This window comes from Amblyomma mixtum, chromosome 9, assembly GCF_055824585.1.
Source record: "Amblyomma mixtum isolate Tamu chromosome 9, ASM5582458v1, whole genome shotgun sequence".
NCBI classification, from domain to species: domain Eukaryota; kingdom Metazoa; phylum Arthropoda; class Arachnida; order Ixodida; family Ixodidae; genus Amblyomma; species Amblyomma mixtum.
In genome coordinates this window covers 110,758,899-110,784,041 of record NC_143020.1, presented here as the reverse complement: position 1 = coordinate 110,784,041, position 25,143 = coordinate 110,758,899, and the positions used below count along the sequence as shown (strand labels likewise).

The 25,143-nt window shown below is 47.8% G+C and overlaps 1 protein-coding gene across 2 annotated transcripts in view; it reads left to right on the top strand.

Moving 5' to 3' along the window:
* Wdr81 (WD repeat domain 81) overlaps positions 1-19,226 on the top strand; it is a 60,323-nt gene extending 41,097 nt beyond the window's left edge. Inside the window, exons 25-33 of one of the 2 annotated variants that reach the window (XM_089561376.1) lie at positions 428-533; positions 1,996-2,147; positions 8,236-8,389; positions 8,723-9,074; positions 12,682-12,812; positions 14,655-14,856; positions 15,609-15,708; positions 17,179-17,279; positions 18,917-19,226. In XM_089561376.1, coding sequence (XP_089417502.1) covers positions 428-533; positions 1,996-2,147; positions 8,236-8,389; positions 8,723-9,074; positions 12,682-12,812; positions 14,655-14,856; positions 15,609-15,708; positions 17,179-17,279; positions 18,917-19,045 — 1,427 coding nt within the window. In that variant the 3' untranslated portion in view covers positions 19,046-19,226. Of the gene's footprint in view, positions 1-427; positions 534-1,995; positions 2,148-8,235; positions 8,390-8,722; positions 9,075-12,681; positions 12,813-14,654; positions 15,420-15,608; positions 15,709-17,178; positions 17,280-18,916 lie in introns of those variants that run through there. The other variant, XM_089561375.1, reaches the window with a different exon arrangement.
* The last annotated feature ends 5,917 nt before the right edge of the window (positions 19,227-25,143 follow it).

Genomic DNA, 25,143 nt, shown 5'->3' with positions numbered 1-25,143 from the left:
TTGTTCCATGCCACTTTTGTTTGGGGTACTTGCCTGATTCGATAGGAAGTCAAATATTCGCCATAGTGGCGCCATCTAGTTCTCTTTGTAGCAACTCTGCTTTGTGAATTTGGCTGTAAAGGGGGTTGCAAGATGGCGCCCCCTAGTGCCATTTCTGGGAAAGTGGCTTGTTTTGCATCATCGCCACTGCGGACAATGCGAATATGTGACTTTTTTCTGATTGAATCAGGCAAGTACCCCCAAAAAACCTGTAATCTGCACTTGAGGATCAGGTGGGCAGATGAGGGAAGTCTGAAGTCTGAGGGATAGGATGGCCACGGCTGGCAAAGGACAGTTTCGTGGGGGTCAGTGAGAGGCACTTTTGTTCTGCAGTGGACGTACTAGTTGTGCTGATAATATTACGATGATGATGTAAACCGGTTTGCAGGGGACGATCGCAACATACCTGAGCGTGCCCTCCAAGAGGTCAAGGAAGTGTTCACTGCTGAGCTGGCCTTTATGACCTACATCCCACTGTGTAAGCTGGCTGGAGGGTAAGAAGCTAACGTTTATGAACACACTTTTGGATTTCTTAGTTAATGCACCAGCTGTTTGCACTGCTAGTGGAGCCAGCGTGAAATGCGAGAGTGTTTGGCCTTAAAGGGACACTAAAGAGAAATATCAAACCATCAAGACAGATGTAACGGCCGCAAGAGGCAAAGTGACCTCAGGCTTCCCATTATACCCCACACCCCGTTGAAAGGCACATGCTCTCCACTGCATCGCATGTGTCTGCTTCTCATTGCAGTGCACGCGTACAGTAGAAATAGGGCCCTTGAGTGCGAAAGAAATTGGGAAGGTATCAAGGACAGCCGTAGACTGGAGAACAAACTGCTGATCGTGCTCACGCTCGTATACATCGGCGACAGTGATGTGAGTGTTCTGTGCTGTCGTGAAGTGTATCATAAGCTTGGAGGGATCTTAAAAAGCACGCGAGCAGCAATTATGCTCTAACATATTGCATTCGACAGCACACCTGAGGGAAAAATTGCACGTGCATTGTTCATCTAAGGCGTGTTATGCTGCCTACAGCGGCTGATGATGAGATCTTGCGTGTGGTTCCCTTGAGGCGGTGTTGCCTCAAGTGGTTTTGCGCGTCCGACTTGGTTCACTTACGTTAAAACCGTACCGTTTTTTTTTTTTCTTTTGGTAGTCATTCTATCTGTCTTGGCTCTGGTGACGTCATTGCTAAACTCCACAACAACTTTTTCTGGCAGCGGAGCAGAAGGTACTGAGCCAAAACATGCCTCTTTACCTGCGCAGTGAAATATAGTCCCTGCGTGCAGTTATTAGTTTCCTCTTAAAACATAGCATATTGTCAATATTCGTTATTTAAGATATATTTCTAACATAACTGCCAACTTTGTGTTGAAAGAAGTCAAGGACAAAAATGTTTTTTTGATTGCAACAAATTTGCTGGCCACTTTTAGTTACAAGAAGCTTCAATAGATGGCACCAGCTGCTCCAGAAGAAGTTACCGTGAGGAGAGCAACGTGCTAGGCGATCAGGTGCATCGTCGTAGTGCTGAACTATTGGGCAGAATGACACAGTTACGGATGCTTTGTCCTGTAGCCGTCTCTCCATCACCCGGAAATGCATTGCCAAGTATAGTTAAACCCACTTACATGCGGCATTGTGAATCTGTTTCAAAAACCAGGTAACTATATCTCTAATCATGATGCTGGGTATATGTAAATGGCACCCTCTCTGTCTGTCAAGTGCCACTTTTGTTTTGCGTTTCAGTGCAAACTATGACCTAGTGGTCTAGGCAACAGGGACATTATTCTTCATTAACCCGTCTTCATTAAAACCATTGTGGTCACTGCAGCTTTGTTGCATTTATCAAGCACAGAGGCTAGAGCTGAAGGTTTGATCTTTGTGGGAGAAATGCGTAGTCGCTGTTTTCTTTTTTTTATGTTGCTGAAGGAAGCTTATGTTCATTTTTTTTTTTTTCAGTATCTACATGGAGCAGACACTACAAAATCACGAGCTCATACTCGAACTGTGTGCTGTCCATGACTCTGCCCTTGCCATGGGTGAACCGGGGAGCGACGCATCCAGTGGCTCGCGGCAGTTCAGGAAAGGACACTACCGAATGCCTTCGGCAGGTAATTTGCCAGCAGTGGGCTCTCTGGGAGTTTCAAGCATGTCATGCATATGGGGCCCCATTTAACTTCAGCCTAAATAAGGCAGTATTATTCAACGCCCACCTGAATGCAGTCATGCAGCTACGAAGGCAAGGAAAGAAGGAAAACCATGTGATGCAGGACCCCCTGCATACAGCTACAAGTACATATGGCAGCTGAAAATGCTGGTACTGATGTTTCCTTTGCACTGCTTAACCCTTTCAGGCGCCATTTTTGTTTTGTTGAAATCAGTTATTTTTTTCACTTAAGTAGTATATTCAGGCGTCAAGAAAGGAAGTTTGTTAGTTTTTGAGTGTGAAAGACCAGCAGGTAAATTTGTACAACGATGTGCAGAATTCCGTACAAAGTGCCAGATTTGTACAAATAGTAACATCGAAATGTTCTCCTGTGTCAGGTAAGCACCCTAGCAATCGTGGAATCATTTTGCGTTTCGAAGATGCGCATTACGCCCGAAATTGAGCAAAAACAATCAATGTTTTCACTTGCAACAAAATCCGTCCGCACAAAAATGGTGGACAAAGTGCTACCTAGCCCACTGTTGAGTGAAATATCATTTACTGCGTTCGCTACATGGCACAAAAAACCAACTTATTTGCGACAAGAAGGCTACTCAGTTCAACTGAAACAATAAAATCATTTGCTAGGTGCACTAGTCTCTCAGAAAAAGCTGTGAGTTTGCTGTCTGCACAATTGTGTACAAAGCGCCCTAAAGGGTTAACTGAAACTTGATTGCTTTGGGAACTACCCTTTTTTTGGAAGCTTCAAGATAATTTGCCCTCTAAGTACACACGGGGCTTGCTCTCGCTGCAAAATATTGCTACGGGTCGACGCAGAGACGATGAGGCAGACGAAGTGAGAGGGCGCTTGGCGCGTGCTCGGGCTCTGAATCCTGCGCGGTGGCTTGTGTCTTGGCGTCCGGTGCGCCCTGTGCTTGTGTTGTGTTCAGTGTGACTGCACCAGTGTTCTGCGGGGTGTGAACGTCTCCTGCCACGTAACATCTTGGTGGAGGTGAGGACTTTCCCCTTCCTCTCGTTCTGGCCTATTCCATCACGGAGCTTCGCAGCGGTCGCTACACCGGGACCGCTACAATGACGCAGCCCGGTGACTCGCCAAGTCCCACTGCCACTACATTCATGGTCATGGCTCATCCCCGTGACCCCGACATCTTCTCCGGTGCCTCAACTGAAAACGTCGACAGATGGATCTTGATGTATGAACGCGTCAGCGCCCATAACAGGTGGGACCCCACCGTCATGCTGGCCAACGTCATTTTCTATTTGTCTGGCACAGCGAGGCAATGGTACGAAACCCATGAAGACGAATTAACGAGTTGGGACACCTTTAAAGAAAAGCTTCGCGCTCTCTTCGGACCTCCGGATGCTTCGAAGCTCGCAGCCCAAAAACATCTCGACTCGCGTGCTCAGTCCACCTCTGAAAGTTACATCACGTATATTCAAGACGTCCTTGCCTTATGTCACCAGGTTGACAACTCCATGTCGGAATCGAAAAAGGTGGGCCACATCCTAAAAGGGATCGCGGACGACGCTTTTCATTTACTTCTCTGCAAAGGCAGTGATACCGTGGATGCCCTTATTAAGGAGTGCCGTCTCTTCGAGCAAGTAAAGAGCCGGCGCATTTTTCCACAATTTCAAAGACTTCCCCATACGGCCGCCACATCTTCGTGTGTTTTGCAGCAGCCGCCAACTAGCCCACCTCCCACTTCGCCTCTCAACATCAACGACACAGTCACCCGGATCGTTCGCCGCGAAATGGAGGCCTGTGCACCTGCGGCCCTCCAACCTACCATCCCCAGTCACCCCTTGCCCGATGTGTCCCTTATTCAAGCCGTCGTACGAGAGGAACTCGCAAATTTGAATCTCTCACCTGCCATCTGTTCCATCGGGAACTCTAGCGTCTGGCCACCAACCAGGAATGCTTACCGTCCCAGGGCTCCGAACTTTCGTCGCTACCGAAATCCTGCAGAGTGGCGCACGCCTGATGATCGCCCCATATGTTTCAACTGTTCCTGTGTCGGTCACATTTCCCGGCACTGCCGCAATAGATGGTTTCCGACTCCTCGCACCGAGCTCTCCTACGACAACCGTTCAGATATTCCCCGCCGTTTTCCGCCCCGACCACCTCATGACCAATCAGATTCGGCCAACGATCTCAACAGCTCCCGACCCCGTCGTTCTTCCCGCTCTCCATCTCCACGAGGCCGTCGCTTCCGATCCCCGCAGTCCCTTCGATCATCGGCTGCAGCCTCATACGACCGCTCTGACTTGGAAAACTAGCTGATGCAGCTCCCGGAGGTGACGCTGCATCCACGACCAGGCCCACAAATCCTCTACAGACCTCCCACTTGAACCAACTAGACGTTTGTGTTGATGGTGTTCCCGTGCGTGCGCTTGTCGACACTGGAGCGCATATCTCTGTCATGAGTGCACAACTTCGTCGTCGTTTACGTAAAGTTCTCACGCCAGCTCGGTCTCGAGTGCGTGTCGCGGACGGCGGAACAGTTAGTGTTGACGGACTCTGCACTGCACGCGTTAGTGTTGCTGGCCATCACCTTCCGGTGCAGTTCAATGTTTTGACCCCTTGTTCTCATGACCTCATCCTCGGCCTCGATTTCCTATCAGAACACTCCGCCCTGATAGACTGCTCGCACGGCATCCTCCACCTCGATCTCCCAGCCATCGATCCTGAACCCTTGCCTTCTCCCAGACTGTATTCGCCCGACCAAGTTTCTCTGCCCTCCCTAGCCGCCTTATTCGTTACCCTACGTCCTACCTCATCAGTCGCCGATGGTGACTACTTAGTCGCCCCTATTTCAGATGTCTTGCTGCACCGCAACGTTGCACTGCCCCATACTGTCGCTACAATCAGGGGAAACAGTGTGTCACTTCCGTTAATCAATTTCAGCTATTCAGCCCAAGTCCTTCCACCTGGCATATGCGTGGCAACGTTCTCACCTATTGGCTCCTGCCAAGTTGCCCCATTGGACACTACCCATGCATCAGCTCCTGCAGCCCCTGCTCACGATCCTACTTCGACTGACGCGATCACGGCAATGATGCCCACCGATTTGCTCCCTGCCCAATCTTGTCAGCTGCGTGCGCTTCTCGAGTCCTATTCCGACATCTTCGACCTCCATAACAGCGCCCTCGGCCAAGCTCTTACAGTTACGCACCGCATCGACACCGGCGATGCTCCTCCTATCCGCCGCCGACCATACCGGGTCTCCCATGCAGAACGACAGGTCATCCAGGCGGAAGTGGCAAAAATGCTGGAGAAGAACATCATTGAGCCCTCTCACAGTCCTTGGGCTTCACCCGTCGTCTTGGTCAAGAAGAAAGATGGCTCGTGGCGCTTTTGTGTGGATTACCGTCACTTGAATAAGATCACTAAAAAAGATGTCTATCCGCTTCCTCGAATTGACGATGCCTTAGACTGCCTCTACGGAGCCAAATTCTTCTCCTCCATAGACCTCCGATCTGGCTATTGGCAAATTGCTGTGGATGACCAGGACCGGGAGAAGACTGCGTTTGTTACTCCTGACGGCTTATATCAGTTTAAGGTTATGCCTTTCGGCTTATGTAACGCCCCAGCAACTTTCGAGCGCATGATGGACTCCTTGCTGCAAGGATTTAAGTGGTCCACTTGCCTGTGCTATTTAGACGATGTAATTGTGTTTTCGCCCTCGTTTTCGTCCCACATGGGCCACCTTTCACAAGTTCTTTCCCTCTTTCGCCATGCCGGGCTGCAGCTCAACTCTTCAAAATGCCGTTTCGCGCGTCGCCAGCTCAATATATTAGGCCATGTCGTCGATGCTACGGGGGTTCGTCCCGATCCAGACAAGATCCGAGCAGTAACAGACTTCCCAGTACCCCGTTCGAGCAATGACGTCCGAAGTTTTTTGGGCCTTTGTTCTTACTTTCGTAGATTCATTCAAGATTTTGCCGACATTGCTCAGCCGCTCACCGATCTTCTTAAAAAGGATGTTAGTTTTTCCTGGGGGTCCTCCCAAGACCAAGCCTTTGCCCACCTTATAAGAAAGCTTACCACTGCACCGGTCTTGGCACATTTCGATGTGTCCGCTCCTACGGAAGTCCGTACTGATGCTAGTGGCCATGGCATCGGTGCAATCCTTTCCCAGCGTCAATGCGGCACACATCGTGTAATTGCCTATGCTAGCCGTCTCCTATCCCCTTCCGAGAAGAACTACTCCATTACCGAAAGAGAGTGCTTGGCCCTCGTCTGGGCTGTTGGCAAATTTCGTCCCTACTTATATGGCAGGCCTTTCACAGTTGTGACAGATCATCACGCACTGTGCTGGCTTTCTTCTCTGAAGGATCCTATCGGTCGCCTCGGTCGTTGGGCGCTACGACTCCAAGAATATGACTACGCTGTGATCTACAAGTCTGGCCGGTTGCACAAAGATGCCGACTGTCTCTCTCGTTACCCTGTTGCCCACTCTAATACTGTGACGAGCGCAAGCACCATTGACCTGTTCTCTGTAACTCCGTTTACAACTATCGGCGAAGAACAGCGTCGGGATGCGGAGCTTCTCTCCATCATCGATCGCCTAACGTCCGCCCCAACCGACCCTTCACTGAACCGCTTTGCTCTCGTTGATGGTATTTTATACCGCCGGAATCTTCAACCAACTGGTCCTGACCTTCTCCTCGTCGTCCCGAAGCACTTACGCACAGTCGTTCTCCACGAACTTCATGACCTCCCGACTGCTGGCCATCTAGGCGTTACTCGCACGTACGACCGCATCCGCCGTCGGTTCTTCTGGCCTGGCCTCTACCGCTCCGTGCGCCGTTACGTTGGTGCTTGCGATGAGTGTCAGCGTCGCAAGCGCCCTGCCTCTGCTCCCGCTGGCTTTCTTCAGCCCATTGACATCCCTCCGGAGCCGTTCTACCGTATCGGCTTGGACCTTCTCGGCCCATTTCCTGAGTCCACTTCTGGGAACAGATGGGTTGCAGTCGCCACAGATTATGCCACCCGGTACGCGATAACGCGTGCGCTCCCCACGAGTACTGCCGCTGATGTCGCCGACTTTCTTCTTCAGGACGTCATTCTTCATCATGGAGCACCCCACCAACTGCTCACTGACCGTGGCCGCACCTTCCTTTCCGCAGTGGTAAACGACATTCTTCGCGCGTGCTCAACTAAGCACAAGTTGACGACCGCTTACCACCCCCAAACTAATGGCCTCACTGAGCGCCTCAATCGGACGCTCACCGACATGCTCGCTATGTACGTCTCCTCTGATCTCCGAGACTGGGACGTCGCACTCCCATACGTTACATTTGCATATAACTCCTCCCGCCACGACACTGCCGGATACTCTCCGTTTTACCTCTTGTACGGCCGTGAGCCTCAACTGCCGCTTGATACATTGTATCGACCGTCTCCTCCCGCACATTCTGAATACGCCCGTGAAGCCATTGCCCATGCTGACCATGCTCGCCAAGTCGCCCGTTCCCGCTTGCAAGCCTCCCAAGCTTCTCAGCAAGAGCACTATAACCGCCGCCACCTGGACAGTGCCTTCTTGCCTGGGTCCCTTGTATTGCTCTGGGTGCCTTCTCGCCGTGTAGGGCTCTCGGAAAAGCTTCTTTCTCGATATGTGGGCCCGTATCGCGTGCTGCGCCAAGTCACAGCCGTCACATACGAGATTGAGCCTGCCTTCACCGAGTGCAATTCCCGTACTCCACCCTCCGATATTGTGCACGTGTCGCGCCTTAAGCCCTACCATCTACCCTCTTCTGACACTCGCTGAGCCGCACCGCGACGGTGCTTTCACGCCCGGGGGTCATGCTACGGGTCGACGCAGAGACGATGAGGCAGACGAAGTGAGAGGGCGCTTGGCGCGTGCTCGGGCTCTGAATCCTGCGCGGTGGCTTGTGTCTTGGCGTCCGGTGCGCCCTGTGCTTGTGTTGTGTTCAGTGTGACTGCACCAGTGTTCTGCGGGGTGTGAACGTCTCCTGCCACGTAACAATATTCTTGAAAGATTGCATTTCTCAGTCTGTCCTGTTTGCAGGCCAGGATGAATCCATCGTGAGTGGCGAGTTTGGCAAGAATGTGGCCATGGTTGGGAACAGAATCGATGTGCAGCTCGGCGAAGAAAGTCACCTGGTCACCGCCGGTGAGCTGCCAGATGCGGCGCCCAAGTACGACATCAACCTCCTGATGAGGTGAGCTGGTTGGCACTGTCGACAGTTTCCTTTGTTTCAATAGACCACAAGTTTTAATAAATAAGAATTTTTAATAAACAGGATGTTTAACAGGGGGTTTGAGTAAACAGGAGGTTTGATTAAACAGGGTGTTTTTTATAAAAATAAGAAGTTTGGATAAACCGAAAGTTTTGATTTCTTTTTGATAAAATGGAAGTACTGATAAAACGGAGGTTTCGGTAAAACGGAGGCTTTGGTAAAACAGTCCAATAATTAAGGTTCTATTGTACAGAGTTAGATGGACTCATCGCCATCGCATTTTTGTTCTTCCTTGCGGCTCCCCCTTTTCTGCAGGAAGATGACCAACGGCCAGCGTCACCTGAAGGGCAGCTGGCTGGCCTACTGGGAGCATGAGATCGGCTGTGGTGTGGTCAAGGACGGCCACTTTGACTTCAAGCAGATCCGGCTGCAGACGTTTGCCGGCCACACGGGCAGTGTGCGCTCCCTGGAGGCGCTCGAGAACGAGAACTCGTTCCTCTCGGGCAGCAAGGACCGCACGGTGAAGCTGTGGTCCCTGCGCAGCTGCGGGGACGGCTCGACGGTCGTGGCACCCCAGTGGACGTACCCGCACCACCGCAAGTCGGTCGCCTCGGTCGCCTTCCTGTCTTCCTTGCGCCTGGTGGGCTCCAGCGACCATGGCGTCCATGTGGGTCTTCCTCTCCCTCTCTCTGCTGCCTCCTGCTTTCTTGTTCCCACTTGTTTGTAAACGAAATTGCAGGATTGCACTTACGTCTGCTTAAGAGAGGAAATGCGAACGCCTTTTCCTTTCCTCTCTCCCTGTTTTTCAATTTTTGTTATTTTTATTCCTATTGTCATCACTATCATCATCACTCTATATCTCTAGCACTATCACTATCAGTAGCGATCATTATCACAATCACTACCATCGTTATCTATCTATTTACTAGTGGCAGCTATAATTACCACTACCATTATCTATCTAGCTCTATCACTAGCTATCATCACTATAACTATATTTTGCTACAGTGAAAGCTCGTTGATTCGACCCCCGTTAATTCGGCAAATCGGATAATTCGACGCGCGCGCGAGGTCCCTACAATTATACATAGGAGTCTATGGGGCGAAACTCTCGTTAATTCGAACAAATTCTGCCGTGCGTCGGTTAATTCGACTTCACTCCGCAGCCCGCCAAGCCGGTGTGCCGAGAGCAAAAAGAAAAAAACACTGCCATGAGCGGCGCTACTGTACGGCTGATAGGCCATCCCTATGGTCATATCATCCATCCATCCGTCCATCCATCCGAGGAAGCGAGTTAGCGGCGGCCGAAGCGGCTGGCGTCTTTTTTTTTTTGTGCTTTGTTGTGTGGCAGCAGTCGCTGTCACGGTTATTTACGGCGCCTTTTTTGGTAAATGCGCGCTTTGTCAGCGTGTTTACTGCGCTACTTGCTGTTTTGTTGCGACTGAGAGAAGGGTGAAAGGAAATCGCAAGGGATTGCCTACTGGCTCAGCCACCACCGCTGCCATGTGCAGATAGAGGAGAGTTAAAAGATCAGAGGAAAGATAAGACGGGGGTCCCAGCAACAACGGTCCCCACGGACGCTGGTTGAAAAAACATAAGCGGGGAGCGGCGCTCCCTTCACCTCCTCCCCGCGCTGCTTTCCGGTGGGTAGAGCGCAGGGCCTGCGCGCCGCCTCGCCTTTGTGTCCTGTCAGCTGACCGAGGATGAAATAATTGAAGTGACAGGCGCTGACAACGACGACGATTTACGATTGTGAGCAGTTGCACCAAATGCCGAAGTGCACGGTGAAAGAAGCCGCAGAAGCCTTGTCCGTGCAGGAGGACTTCTGTGAACAAATCCCTGACGGCGCGTGTGCCGCGGAGCACCTGGCAGCTGGTAGAGCTATCGTAGTCGCTCAAATTCGCTCGAAAAAGCGGACGGTGATTACAGATTTCCTTCCCAAATAAAGGTATACGTCCTGTTGCGGCAAACATTGTTTTTTGTTGTTCATTCGATAATTCGACATTCGGATAATTCGACAATTTTTCGCGGTCCCGTCAGTGTCAAATTAACGAGCTTTTACTGTATTTGCTATCACTACTATCATTACATATGTCTCTTATCAAGTGTTGCTTAATCAACTTTTACATTTTATATTAATTAACATACAGCTTATGACTGACAGTTCGTGCGGACACTTTTGTGGACAATATTTCTCTACAACTTCCGTCCGTGCCGCTCATGAGGCAAGAAAGGCTTTCGCCTTAAAAATGCTCTTCATTGTTACTGGGAAAAACAAATCGCTTTTCGTCAGTTTGGTCTAATGTCTCCTGAACAGAGCTGTGTGTTTCGTCTAAACGCGTACTGAACACATACAAAACAAAGGCATAATTAGTTATTGCTTTTGAGGAAATACATGCAGGGGAGTTCATTACTATGCCTTTAAAATGAAAATGAACCGTGCTAGTATTTAGCCTTTCTTGATTAGGATCTTGTTTTATTGTTTGCGTTTCAGTTGTCTAGTTTGTTTTATTCGACGCTGATAGATGGTACTTTCAGTTTCATTGTGCTTCTGCCTTTTTGTGCAACCGCACTTTTATAGTCATTGTGGAGTGTCCAGTTTGGACAAGAGATCTTGTGTTAATAGTTAAAGGTGCACTGAAGAGGAATCTGAACTCGTCTTTTTGAAGGGGGAACTCGATCTACACGTTCCGAGCATTCTTAGAAACTGCGATTTATTGCCCTGTGCGGCCGATTTCCCTAATTTAAATCGGATTAACGTCCGGCTCCCGCCTTTTTTTTTTAATTCTCTTTCGTACGGTGGGCGGAGTCGACCAACGCGGGGAGTGCGTTTCACCCAGTCCCGTGGCTGCTTGCGACTCTGCCATCGGCGGAGTAATACGTAGTAGTCCGTAGAAGCAAATAGTCCGCGCTTATTTTTATTTCTGCGGGCTTATTTTGCGGTTATATTATCTGCAAATGAAACTATTTATTCACGGAAACCTAAACAACAAAATGAAGCGAAAGCAAAGCCTCCACGGAGCTGGCTGAAAGGCACTCCCCGCGTTGGTCGACTCCGCCCACCGTACGAGGGAGAATTAAAAAAAAAGGGCGGGAGCCGGGCGTTAATTCGATTTAATTAGGGAAATCGGCCACACAGGGCAATAAGCCGCAGTTTCTAAGAATGCTCGGAACGTGTAGATCGAGTTCCCCCTTCAAAAAGACGAGTTCAGATTCCTCTTCAGTGCACCTTTAATGGCTAATTTGATTTTATATACTGAAGCAACACCATTGGCTATAAGCCAAACCATAGTAGAAGGCTGAATTCATTTTAATCTTGTACCCACCGCTGTGGCTCAGTGGCTGCTTTGTTGGGCTGCTGATCCAAAGGCTGCTGGTTTGATCATGTCCGTGGCAGCGTTATTTTAATGTAGGCGACATACAAAAATGCCCGTGTGCTGTGCGGTGACCAGGGCTGGACACAATACTTGACAAAGTATCCTCGATACCGATACCTGATACTCTAAAAAATTGTACTTCTGATACCGATACAAGATACCGAACCAAAATTGATTTCTGAACTTCGATACACCACGGAATTCACCAATATTACTGTAAGCTGGTAACATGCTCTGCCAAGTCAAGAAATTTCTTCGTGGTTGCTGGAATTTTTTAGTGTATTTGGTATTGTGCACTGTATTCGAAAGGGTTTAAACGAATATGACATCAATGGAGACACTACAGTGGAACCATCTGCAGTAGGGTTCAGTGTTCATAGTTAAAGAGCGCAGACAAGACGGCGGCAAATAAAACAAGACAGCACATGTGGATCTTTCCTCCATGATCGTTTTGTTTGTGCTGTTTAGTCATGAACACCTACCAGCTTGCCTAGGTTCTCTAGTTAGGACAAAAGTTCAAGGGCGTTGCATTACATGGCACTCAGGTTTATAAAGGAAAATAATCTGTCCTGTGAGTCCTCCCTTACTGGACATGCCAAGTTTGGAACAAATGCTCCTAACTTCTGAACTGCGAAAAACATTGGGGAGTTGCATTTCCTTAATCGGCAGTAAAATTTTGGCGATAAAATTCTTTTTGTATTCATGATGTGTTTTGTATTTGTAGCAATAACCGTGTAGCTTTGATCCTTTCGAAGCTGCAAGTCCTGCACATGTGTTGGTGTCCTTTCTGCTGTTCTGTCATGCATCTCTGCATTGTCTTGTATTTTAGTCAGCCTAAGATCATGAAGATAATGTAATGCTTCAGAGGGATGCCACATGATGCTTACCGTATTGCAGATCTGGGATCCCTTCATGGGCTCATGCCTGAAGCAGTTCGACTCGAGCAAGACCCAGCCGGTCACAGTGTTGCTCGCAATGCCATCTCCAAGCACCACATTTCTGGCCGCCACGTCAAACTCGACTGTTCGGTGAGAATACAGTCATACTGGCCTTTGCAGCAGCTGCTGTAGTGCTGTCATTCCAGCTGTCTGTATCCTGATTCTTACTGGCAGTTCTCAAATGTACTCGAATGAATGCAAATACAACCTGCGAATATCAAGTTTAGGTCTTGCGTCAGAGCATCCCCCCTTTCCTTCCATTGCAGCCTACCTCACAGTGTCTGCAATAAGTTGTACTTTATTATGTGTATATAACTGCAGTGAGTTATGTAAGTGAATATAACTGCACTTGTAGGGGCCAGTCAGAGCATGTTTAAACTGTAGATTGTCAGCTGCAACTTACTGCATGCATTACTACTGTCCTGTTGTCACTGAGATTTCCTATTTCCCACCATTTTAGTCAAGCTATAAATCACTGCTGATCTTTTATTCAGTTCTATTTAACCTGTAGCGCCCGGCGACGCTATAAAGCGCAGGCGCTGAGATCGGCGTTCCCGCGACAAAAGAAAATAAAGAACGACAGCGCGTGCTCGGAGCGCACGCCCGGCACGCGCAGTCCGGAACTAGAAGCCTGCCACGCTGTTCGCCTCTTTCTGGCGCTCCGCTGCGACCCCGCAAAATGTAGCGCCCGGCGACGCTATAAAGCGCAGGCGCTGAGATCGGCGTTCCCGCGACAAAAGAAAATAAAGAACGACAGCGCGTGCTCGGAGCGCACGCCCGGCACGCGCAGTCCGGAACTAGAAGCCTGCCACGCTGGTCGTCTCTCTCTGGCGCTCCGCTGCGACCCCGCAAAATCCTCAACAAACCCTTTAACCACAAACCCCTAGCTGTACTGATCATGGAGGATTGCACCAATATCGCCGATGATGAGTCACACTCATCTGGCCTGATGTTGCATTGCTCCCATTGCCAAAGACATGTCACGGTTGGCAATTGCATTAGTCGCAATATTCAACACTAGAGGGTGATAGTTGTCCATGAAACACGTTTTGTGCCTTCAGCTTGGGTTTTAAGGTTGACAACAGGCATTTCACCGAATATCTCCGAAACAGTTTTACAATTGTGGTATGTTTTTCAGAAATTTGGGGGTTAAAGGGTTAAAGATGCACTGGAGAAGAATCTGAACTCGTCTTTTTGCCGGGGAAACTCAATCTACATGTTCCCAGCATTCTTAGAAACTTCGATTTATTGCCCTGTGCTGCCGATTTCCGTAATTAAATGAATTAACGTCCGGCTCCCGCCTTTTTTTTTCAATTCCCCGCATACGGTGGGAGGAGTCGACCAACGTATGGAGTGCCTTTCAGACAGTCGCGTGGCAACTTTGCTTTCGCTTTTATTTTGTTTCTTTTAGGTTTCCATGAATAAATAGATGCAGTCAGAGACAACATAGCTGCAAATTAAGCCCACAGAAATAAAAATACGCGTGGACTCTTTGCTTTTGCCGATCGCTACGTATCACTCTGCCGATGGCAGAGCGGCAAGCCGCCACGGGACTGGGTGAAAGGTTGGTCGACTCCTCCCACCGTTTGCGGGGAATTAAAGAAAAAAAGGCGGGAGCTGGGACGTTTAATCCGATTTAAATTATGAAAATCGGCCGCACGGGGCAATAATTCGAAGTTTCTAAGAACGGTCGGAATGTGTAGATCGAGTTCCAGCGGCAAAAATACGAGTTCAGATTCCTCTTCAGTGCACCTTTAATTAAAAGTACTCAATATTAGCGTTCTGTTCGGTTAGTTCTACTGAATTCAATTCAATTCATTTTGACTAGTGTACAGAATTCTACAGACAGAGTTGAATCTTGCAGCTGGTAAAGCCATGTCGGCCTTGAAAGTTACTGTACGTTTTGGTTTTGTTTTGTTTCCATGACTGCAGCTTCCTGGACGCCCGCACCATGCGCTACACCCACGAGCTGCGGGTGTCGATCGGCTCGGCCGGTCTCATCCGGTCCCTGGCCGTGGGCCCCAGCGGCAACTGGCTCGCGGTGGGGCACAGCTCGGGGGTCATGTCGGTGCTTGACGTCAGGACGGGCTTCATGCTTGGCTCGTGGGTGGCCCACGATGGCGAGATTCTACAAGTATGAAGTCTGGAGCTGCTGGCTTCAGTTTTCAGCCGAATCGAATGGCTGTCATCCACACATCTGTTTTGTTTTGTTCCTTAGTTGCATAGCTGAAGAGCCACTGAGTGCAAATTGAATTCAGCCTGTTCGGTAGAACCCTTCTGGCAGACAGGAAAGATGGGACAACATGCTAGCGTGTTGTCCTGTCTTTTTCACTTGCGAAAATTTTTATGTTGCACTAACTTTTTTTACACAAGAGAATGAAGCACTAACTAGCTTAGCAAAATGTTCTTCTTGAGTTCATAATGATGTGTAAAGACAGCGCAGCCGTTGTTCACTGTAGCACAACTCACTGCATTCAGTGTGATACTCAACTGCAACAAGTTTTTATACATTGCTTCATATGGCAGACTTAACAGTGACAACCTTTGTGATCTGGCATGGTTTCTATTGGTTCTCGGACTCCTTGTGGGACATTCTTATTGGCTGTTCGTGCCTTAGGCTGATGTGTGAGCAGTCTTGACATTTCACAGATTAGGATTTATGTTACTGTGGTGTTCTAAAAAGGGTGCCCGCTAGCATTTCTTACCGTTATCAGTCGACTCTGTCCGAAGAGGAAGGGGTGCGTCTGTTATGCAAGGGATGAAAAATTTTACTTTTTGACAGCGAGAGTTAAGGGTGCATTCATTATGCAAATGTGTTCATTATGCAAGTAAATACGGTAGTCGGTGTGAGACCCACCTTGTGTGGTTTTTTTATTATTATTCTAGACAAAGGCCTTCAACGACACCTACTTCATCTCATCGTCTCTGGACCATTCCATCTCTGTGTGGAATGCAGTGGAAACGAAGCTGCACTACCACCTCAAGGGTAAAATTCGTCTTGCTTACAATTTTATGACAACTGACCAATATGTGTTATCAGATTATGGTGGAAATACAAAGATAATGCCTGATAGTGTAAAGATCTAGCATAGAAACATAGAAGAAATGAGGATTTATAGCTTTAATTTGGCATTGAAAATTGTATAAAACAAGCTTAACATCTTCCGATGTAACATTGCCATTACTATTGCATCCCACTATGCAACAACTCTCAGTGAAATACAATGCATTGTTTTTTTGTCTTTCAGAAGTGTTTCTTATATTTTATTATATAGTGTACACTGTCTCCAGTGTGCCCTTCTATGAAAAGCAATGATCCCTTCAAATCGCAAGGTAATGGCTTTAAGCTTTTGTTGACAGCTAACAAATTCTTCGCAAGGAAACACGTTTCAGGGCCCATACGGGTCCCTTGATCACATACAGAGCTGCATGGAAAGACAGTGGCTTATATACGGTTAAAATTGTGTAATTATACATTTCTGGCAGATTACCACGTGGTCTGTTAAGAGCATTCTTGGTGCTGTGTACGTGGAGCGATTCCAAAAGGTGGTGCGATGATAAGTTGTTCTCTGTGGCAATAATAGATGCTTCGTCCCAATCATTGGGGTATCCTGTTGATGCGTTGTGTTCCGCCAAAGCATTAGATGCATGAACGGCCGCTCTACTGAAACACTCTTAAAGGTGCACTGAAGAGGAATCTGAACTCGTCTTTTTGCCGCGGGAACTCGTTCCACACGTTCCCAGCATTCTTAGAAACTGCGACTTATTGCCCTGTGTGGCCGATTTCCCTAATTAAAACGAATTAACGCCCGGCTCCCACCTTTTTTTTTTTAATTCTCCCTTGTACGGTGGGCGGAGTCTACCAACGCGGGGAGTGCCTTTCAGCCAGCTCCGTGGAGGCTTTGCTTTCGCTTCATTTTGTTTTTTAGGTTTCCGCAAATAAATAGTTTCATTTGCAGATAATATAACTGCAAAATAAGCCCGCAGAAATAAAAATACGCGTGGACTAATTGCTTCTACGGACTACTACATATTACTCCGCCGATGGCAGAGCAGCAAGCCGTCACGGGACTGGGTGAAAGGCACTCCCCGCATTGGTCGACTCCGCCCACCGTACGAGGGAGAATTAAAAAAAAAAAGACGGGAGCCGGGCGTTAATTCGATTTAATTAGGGAAATCGGCCACACACAGGGCAATAAATCTAAGTTTCTAAGAATGCTAGGAACGTGTAGATCGAGTTCTCGCGGCAAAAAGACTAGTTCAGATTCCTCTTCAGTGCACCTTTAAGTAGAAATCATGCTTTGACCATGCTTACCACAAAATGCTGCTTTCAGCCTCGTGGCTCACAGATTTTTTGTGGTTTTTTAGAGGGCGCAAAAATGTGCTTACACGGCATAACCGAACTTGACTTGCGTGCTTATTTCTGACTTCTCACCCCTTTTTTTCCCTCTGCCAGGTGCGACAGAGCCCGTGACTTGCCTAGGCTTGCACAATGCTGGCGTCGTATCTGGGACCACTGCTAACAAGATCAACGTGCACACTACTATCGATGAAAAGGTGGCTGACGTTGCCGCTCTTTTTCTACGAATGACAGGTGTTTTTAGCCCTACAAAAATGGTACAGAAAGAAGCAGCTGCCTCCAACTCGTTCCACTCTCCCGCTATCCGCTACCCCACACCTTGCAGCAGAGGAGATGATGGCGGTGGTTGCTGCCGCACTCACACTATCAGTGTAATCTCGAAACATTTAACATTTGTCCATATTTGTGACTTCGAGTACCATATTTACTCGAATCTAGGCCGGCCACGATTCTAAGCCGAGACCCGAAAGTTGAAGGCCACAGAAAAAAAAAAACTTACCTCGATTGTAGGCCGGCCAAAAAAACAACTGCGAACAAGAGGTACAGCACACAAACGACATTTATTGCCAGGAACCCGCTCAGGCTGATCCCGGGCTGGCGTTTGGGCGAGGAGACATGCAACGCCAGCCCGGGATCAGCCGCCGAAGTCCCGCCCGTCTTGAAGATTTGACGACTGCTCTGCAGCGAGTATAACTTTCTGCTTGAAGGCGGCACTATAATGGCACCGCCTGTTTGGTGCCATGGTGCTGGTGATAAAAACCACGCACGAAAACTTCACTGCTGCGAATGTGCTCACGCCACCGCACGATAACAGAACAAGGCCAAAATGGCAGCCAGTGCTCATGTATCGGCTACAGATAGCAACGGCTACGGATAGCAACGGCTACAGTGCTGTCTTTCGTTGGCGTTTTGTGGGGGCGCCACCTGCGTGCTACATTTATTCGTATTTTACGAATACGAAACCTCGAAACGAAATCCTCGAATCTAAGCCGACATAAGAGTTCTACATCTCGTTTTTTTTTAAAAACTATCGGCCTAGATTCGAATAAATACGGTAATGTTTTTTTTTTTTTTTTGTGAGCATTTGCAAGGTGATTTAACCTTCAGTTTTCTCATTTTGGTTTCTGTTGTGTGCATTGCCCTTTCTAGTCTTCATGCAAAAATTGCGTGTTATAAAATTCTTCTGGTAGCAAAAAAATCACGCCCTTTTCTTAATTTAACTGTATTAACTGTACGTGGTGACAGCGTGATGGCAATCAGCATTTCTGCAGTATCAAGCAAGGCTGAATAGTGGGGCTGTTGATGTGGCATGCAGAAGAATTTTTTTACCAGCAAAAGAAGACACGGACACGAGAGAACTACACAGGGCAAGGGCCTGTCCTGCATGGTTCTCTCTTGTGTATGAGTCTTCTTTGTCTGGTAAAAAATTCTTGTGCAGTATGTGCCCTGTGAACCTTTTATCTTTCACTGCTGCACCTTCATACAAACAGTTCATCATTGAGACATTCTTCAAAATTTTGCAAGAAAATCCATCTCTTCTCATCAAGCTAGATTTGGTTTTAATCCACTGTCTGTCCATTTGATGTGTTTGACACTTGAGGGATAGTAGGGAAACGTGCACTGGTAACTTGGTGCCATAATTGAGGATGCAATCAGTCAGCCTGTCTCTCCTTTTGTCTTTGATGCACTTGAAGCATGTGCTGTTGTCTCGTACAAGAAAGCCAAGGAGTGTCATTGTGTTTTCACCGACAAGGTGAAACTACGCAGTAATCTTCTCCAGTGACTTCTCAGTATTAAGGATATGATTTGTTTTTTAATTTCTTTTGCCTTTCAGGCTGCGTTCACGAGCACTAAGCTGCGGTCGGAAACATTCCGTGGAGTCATCGCTTCGATGGCTGTCCTGCCCCTGAATCGCTTGCTCCTGTTGGGCGCCGACAATGGCGGCATTTCGCTGCTGTGTTGATGAATCCTCTACGTTGCTGTGTGCAACATTGCTACCTGGCCTCTCGTGTTGCCGAACCTTCAGCATAACTGCGTTTTGCACACTGACCTTAATGTGGTGACTGTACTCCTCAGTCACGTTGTGAGTAGATGGTGGGGTCCAGCTACAAATTAAGGCAGTTATGTGCCTTTCCTTTTCTCAAAATCAGCAAGCACATAACTGGTTCCCTGGGCAGTGGACACGTCAGTAGCTCTTTGATGTATGCGTGGCGGTGGTGTCTAGGTGCAAAAAACTGTGCTTTTGCACAATATTTCCTGCTTAGCAATGCTAAACCGCCAGCCTTTTTTTTTTTTTTAACTGTATGACAGTCAGTGGGCTCATAGATGTGTTGCTAAGCGTACTGGCATCAGCATGACCTTTAAGAACGAAGTGATATCTTGTAAATAGGACAAGACTGTAAAAAAGCCTTCCGTATTTTTGTTTCTTCAAGTATTCAACGCTAGAACTTCACTAAGCACATTTAAGTGATGTTTCACGTTTGCGTACTTGGACCTTGTTTTCGTGTACTGGTTTCTTTGCCTTAAACTTGTAAATGCGCTACTACAGTAGAACCCCACTATAGTAAACAGCTCGGACCGGCAAAAATCTTTTCTTTATCAGTCGTTGGTGATGGCATGGCTCCGACTATGCTCTCCTGGCTGCTTACTAAGCATGAAGTGTTTGGTTTAAAAAGAAATGCTCAGAAGTACCTTGCATACCGCCCTTACTACCTCTTTATGTGATACTAGTATTTTCAGTTATCGCATGTTATCACGTTTCCGACTTCGTTTACATCTTGCGGAAGTACTGCATTTACACAAATATAATGTGGCTGTGAAAATAAAGTGAGTTTGATTCCATGTGAAAACCAAAGCTTTGCAGCATGATCACACCGTTGTCTTCCGTGGCCTTAGCATCATTTAAGAGGCAGCTGTTAAGAAACGCGCGACACAGTTGAGCATGTGCCTCTGATTTTTGCGGACGCTTCCCTGCGCTTCGCGCTGCCGCCGTGCTATGAACGCACGCCCTTTTCTTCCTTTTTCTACTCCTCATGGCACCCTTACTGGCTTTCCTTTCTCAGCGACCCGCTCCGCCTTCTTTGTATGTTCGTAGCGAGCTTAAATTTTTCCGTGCGCTCCGCGTGCTTTGCCTTAAGGTTTTCGAAAAGTTGGCTTCTCCTTGCGGCTCTCTAGCTTGGTGGCGAAGCCACCTCAAAGAGCGCCGTATTATCGTATTCGGTATCTCTGCCCCCGCGACTCTAGACCGCGCATGCCGCGATGTCATCATTCCGCAGGACGTACAGTCGGGGACAAAAGTCTTCGGACCACGTGTTCCTCAAACGAAGCTTATAGCTCTACTATCAGACAGCGGCTAGAGACCGCACTTATGGAGATGAAAGAACAAAAATTTAACTTTTACCTCCACAATTGTGGTCTCCAGCCGCCGACGAATAGCAAAGCTATCGGCTTCGTTAGAGGAACACGTGGTCCGGAGACTTTTGTCCCCGACTGTACGTCGCTCGCCATGGCCAGGCGCTCTTTACTATCGCCGTTTCTTCTGGAAAAAAAATCTACTGTGACCGAAAAAAAAAAATGTATGGTTGTCTATGGAAGGTGATATGGGACCGCATCTTCAAGTTACTATATCCGAGTTTTTACTATAACAGAGTTTACTGTAGTGGGGTTCTACTGTATGTATAAAAGTGGCTGTTCATTCGTTTTTAACAGAAAACCATTGTATATGTAGTGAAAATGCGTACTTATTTTAACTAGGTGTCTATTTCCTGTTAATGGGTGCTTTTACACATTTCTAAGTTGTAAGAAAAATGGTGTGATCAATTTTGCATACGTGATTTTTTAATGAGAGAACTGTGCTTAGTCGAGGAAGATGCATTCCTTCAGTGGGCATTTTTGCCACAGCTTTGTTTTTTATTTCAGGCCTTTATTTTAAGGATATTATTACTATTACTATAGGCAATTATTTCATGCAGAGGGTGTATTACTTTGATGTTTTATTTTTTTGCACAGATCAACAGCCTAGCACGCACAATGCTTCGTACCAAAGATATGAAGACTTCCTTCCATTCCTGGTCTTTCGTAGATATTTATTTCTACTACCTTATCTTCGTCTTTCAATCTCTACACAGTGATATCCGGAAGGATGTGATTTCGTTTCATACACTATATGCTCTTTTACTGAAATAAACTCTATGTCGCAAGTTGAACTCGAAAATATTGAAAAAAAAAAGCACAATCAGTGTGATTGATGCGGCAAAGTGTGCTTGTATCCGATGGAGTAGCCGCTGACGGGTTCAGACCATGTGAGCAGATCACATGATCCTGTCCAATCATCGTGTGACTCACCATACTCCCATTACACTCTCCCCTCACGATGATTCCGATTGACGACTGCGGTGTCCCTCTTGCTGCCTGTTGGCTCCCACACTCTCTTCCTCTTCCCTACTCCACTTTCCCCTCCCATGTTCCTCTCCTTTGAAAGTGGAGGGGGAATACTCATCTCTCCCCTTTGCCTCTGTCAACCAAGGCTTCATATGCGGACACCGGACACTTTAATGCTACAGCATTAAGGGTCCCATTTCACAAAAGCCAGCGTCGTCGTCGTTGGCCATGGGCGAAAAATTCACGAAAAATCCCAAGAAGCAATCTAGGTGGAAGGTGGGTCACATAGGTCACCTGACTTTGTGATGTGATCACAACGCGCCCATCGGATTGTGAGCTAACTGCCCACTGCAGAGGTGGCAGTTAATGGTCACTCTCGAGAGGTTGCTTAGTAAGAGTAACCTCGGTCTCACAAGCCCCACTGATGGCAGCACCTTCCATTGCGGGGCAGTGGCTCATAGCTTAACCGCTGCACCACTGGGTCAGAAGTGGTACGAGGACTAGCAGGAGTCTGTGAGTGTAAAGTAGAAAACAGCCAATTCCGTTAAAGTAGAAAACGGCCAGTTCCGTTAAAGTAGGGGATTAACCCATTAACACTATAGTGTCATACCCTTAAGGCTGAGGTTAAATGTCTCCTCCACCCTTTTGCAATAATGGATGTGCCGATGATAGTGCATAAAAAAATTTGCTCTGCATAATTTTTTTTTAACAACTTCATGCCATCTGAACAAGATTAGGGAAGTGTGAACTTCCTTTAAGCCTTTCTTTTTAAGGTGTTAGTAATGGGAGATAGTGGTCTGAGCTATTTCTGCTGGCGCCATCTACAAGAGCGTCTTGTAACATCCTCCCTTTTTTGTAGCTTGCCGTCATCCAACCAGGTAATCGTGAAGTCGCTTTGGGAGCATTCTTGTTCTTTGAGGTCGTGCCGGCGTGCGAGTCACATCAGGGCGCTGCTGGGTTTCTTGCTGTTCAGTGTCATTGGTTTGGTTGTCTCCCGTTTCAGCATTTCCTTCTTCGGACTCAAGCTCTCTCTGTTCTTGTTCCTTGTTGCTGGTTGCACTCTTCGGTGGGCTTCTTATAAACACGCGGTTCCTTCTCAGAACGCTGTCTCCCACGTTAACTTCATACGATCTGTCATCAATTCTTTTTGTCACGGTTCCTTTAGACCATGGTCCGCTTCTAATCGGTCGGACAGTCACACCTTGTCCTTCTTTCAGTGTTGGCAGGTCCTTGGCATGTTTGTCATGATAAAAGATTGTTCGTTGTCTTCTTGCCTGCCTCTTGCCGGTCACGTTTATCGTTTCGGGTTCAAGCAGCTTTGCTGTGGTCGGCAGTGTCGTTCTGGTGCGGCGACCCATGAGCAGTTGTGCCGGGCTGGCGTTTAATCCTTGCAGGGGTGTATTTCGAAAATCTAGGAATGCCAATTGCGGTTCTGACTTGCTTTCTTCCGCTTTTTTCAATAGCATTTTTTTCGTTTTTACCGCTGATTCGGCCATTCCATTCGAACGTGGATAACCTGGACTTGACGTTTTGTGTTCGAAGTTCCAGCTTTTAGCAAACCTCTCGAACTCCTCGCTCGCAAACTGGGGTCCGTTGTCGCTCACCAGAATTCTTGGAATCCCGTATCTAGCAAAGTGAGCTTTCAGCTTTAGGATCACTTGGGTTGAAGTTGTCGTCTGCAGCTGATCTACTTCCCAAAAGTTGCTGAGATAGTCGACTGTAACGAGAAAGTTTTTCCCCTTATACTCGAAGATGTCGCATCCGACTCTTTCCCACGGATAACTCGGTTCCGGATGAGGGATGAGTGTCTCTCGTTGTTGGGAATGCGCATGCTTCTGACACACTTCGCACCTTGCGATGTAATCCTTCAGTTCTGTGTTCATCCTGGGCCAGAATACACACTCGCGTGCACGCCGAAGACAGCTCTCAATTCCCATGTGCGATGCGTGAAGTTTCTCTTTGATCTCACGGCGCAGAGACAATGGGATGAGCAGTCGTAATCCCTTGTAGATGAGGTCCTCCTCCACTGTGAGTTCATCTCTGAATGGGTAGTAGACGCGCATGTCTCGCGGCACTTGGTGCTTTTCTTGTGGCCATCCTGACAATATGATTGACTTTAGCTTTTGCAGGAAGTCATCTTTCTCCGTCGCTTTGCGGATTTTTTCCAGGGTTTCCTTGCGCACTGGCAGGTAGTTCACAACGTTGATGCTTTCTAGTTCACTTTCACTGTCGCGGTTGGGAAGGAATGCCCTCGACATCGTGTCAGCTAGAAGTAGTTCTTTCCCTGGTCTGTGCTCGATGTTGATGTTATACCTTTGCGTTTGCAGTATCATACCTTGCAGTCGTCTTGGCACTTGATCGAGTCTTTTTTTCATGATGGACTGAAGAGGCTTGTGATCACTGATGATCGTTGTAGCTGTTCCGAAGGTGTACTGATGGAATTTCTGCAATGCAAATACGATCGCTAGCATTTCCTTCTCGATCTGGGCATCGCGACTTTCTGTCGGTGTTAGTGCTCTGCTGGCGAAAGATACAGGTTTTCCTTCTTGGATGAGAGCCGCTCCAAGTCCGAGGTCGCTGGCGTCACATTGTATTTCAACTGGCTTTCGCGTGTCGAAGTATGCTAGAATAGGAGCTCTTGTCACTGCATCTTTTGCCTTCTGGAATGCTTGTTCTTGTTCTTCTCCCCAGTGCCACGGTGTGTCTTTCACTGTGAGCTTCCTCAGTGGTTCTAACACTCGTGAAATTCCGGGCAGGAATCTGGACAGGTAATTGATCATTCCGCAAAACCGCTGTACGCCTTGGATATCGGTTGGTCGAGGCATTTCTTGAATTGCCTTTGTTTTCTCTGGATCCACTTTCAGTCCTTCTTTTGTCAGCACGTGTCCCATGAAGACTGTTGTGCTCATGCGAAGTTGCGTCTTGTTCTTGTTCAGACGTATACCAGTCTGTCTGCATCTCTGCATTAGGTTTTCGAGCTTTCTGTCGTGATCTTCAAGAGCATCCTTTTCAGTTTCACCAACTCCATAGACGAGGATGTCGTCTGCTATGCACAGAACTCCGTTTAGTCCTTCAAGTGCCATTTGCAGTCTCTTCTGAAATATTTCACTGCTGACCGCTAACCCAAATGGTAGGCGCAGCCATCGATATCGGCCGTTGGGCGTTTGAAACGTGGTCTTTAGACTTGACTCTTCATCGAGGCAGCATTGCCAGTACCCTTCTCGTAGGTCTAGTTTTGAAAAGATCTTGGCTTTTGCAAGCTCTGGCAAGACGTCGTCGAGAATGGGCAATGTGTGGCGCTCTCGTTCTAACGCTTCATTTAGCGCTTGTGGGTCAATGCACACTCTCATGTCGCCATTTTTCTTCATCGCCACTACCATTCGGCTCACCCACTCGGTTGGCTCGGTGACACTTTTGATTACTCCTCTTCTCTCCATGCTTTGCAAGGTTTCTTCAAGCTGTGGTTTTATGCTGACAGGCACTCTGCAGCTTGTTATCGCTTTCGGGACTGCATCCTGTTTTGTTACCAGATGTACTGTTCCCGGCAGCGTCCCTAGTGCTTCTCCAAAGACGTCTGGGAATTTTTCCACTATGCGCTTTGTGAAGTCTTCCTCTGGAGCGTTAACTGTAGCTACCAGATCATAATCGATTGTTATGAGACCCATGGTTTCTGCTGTCTTC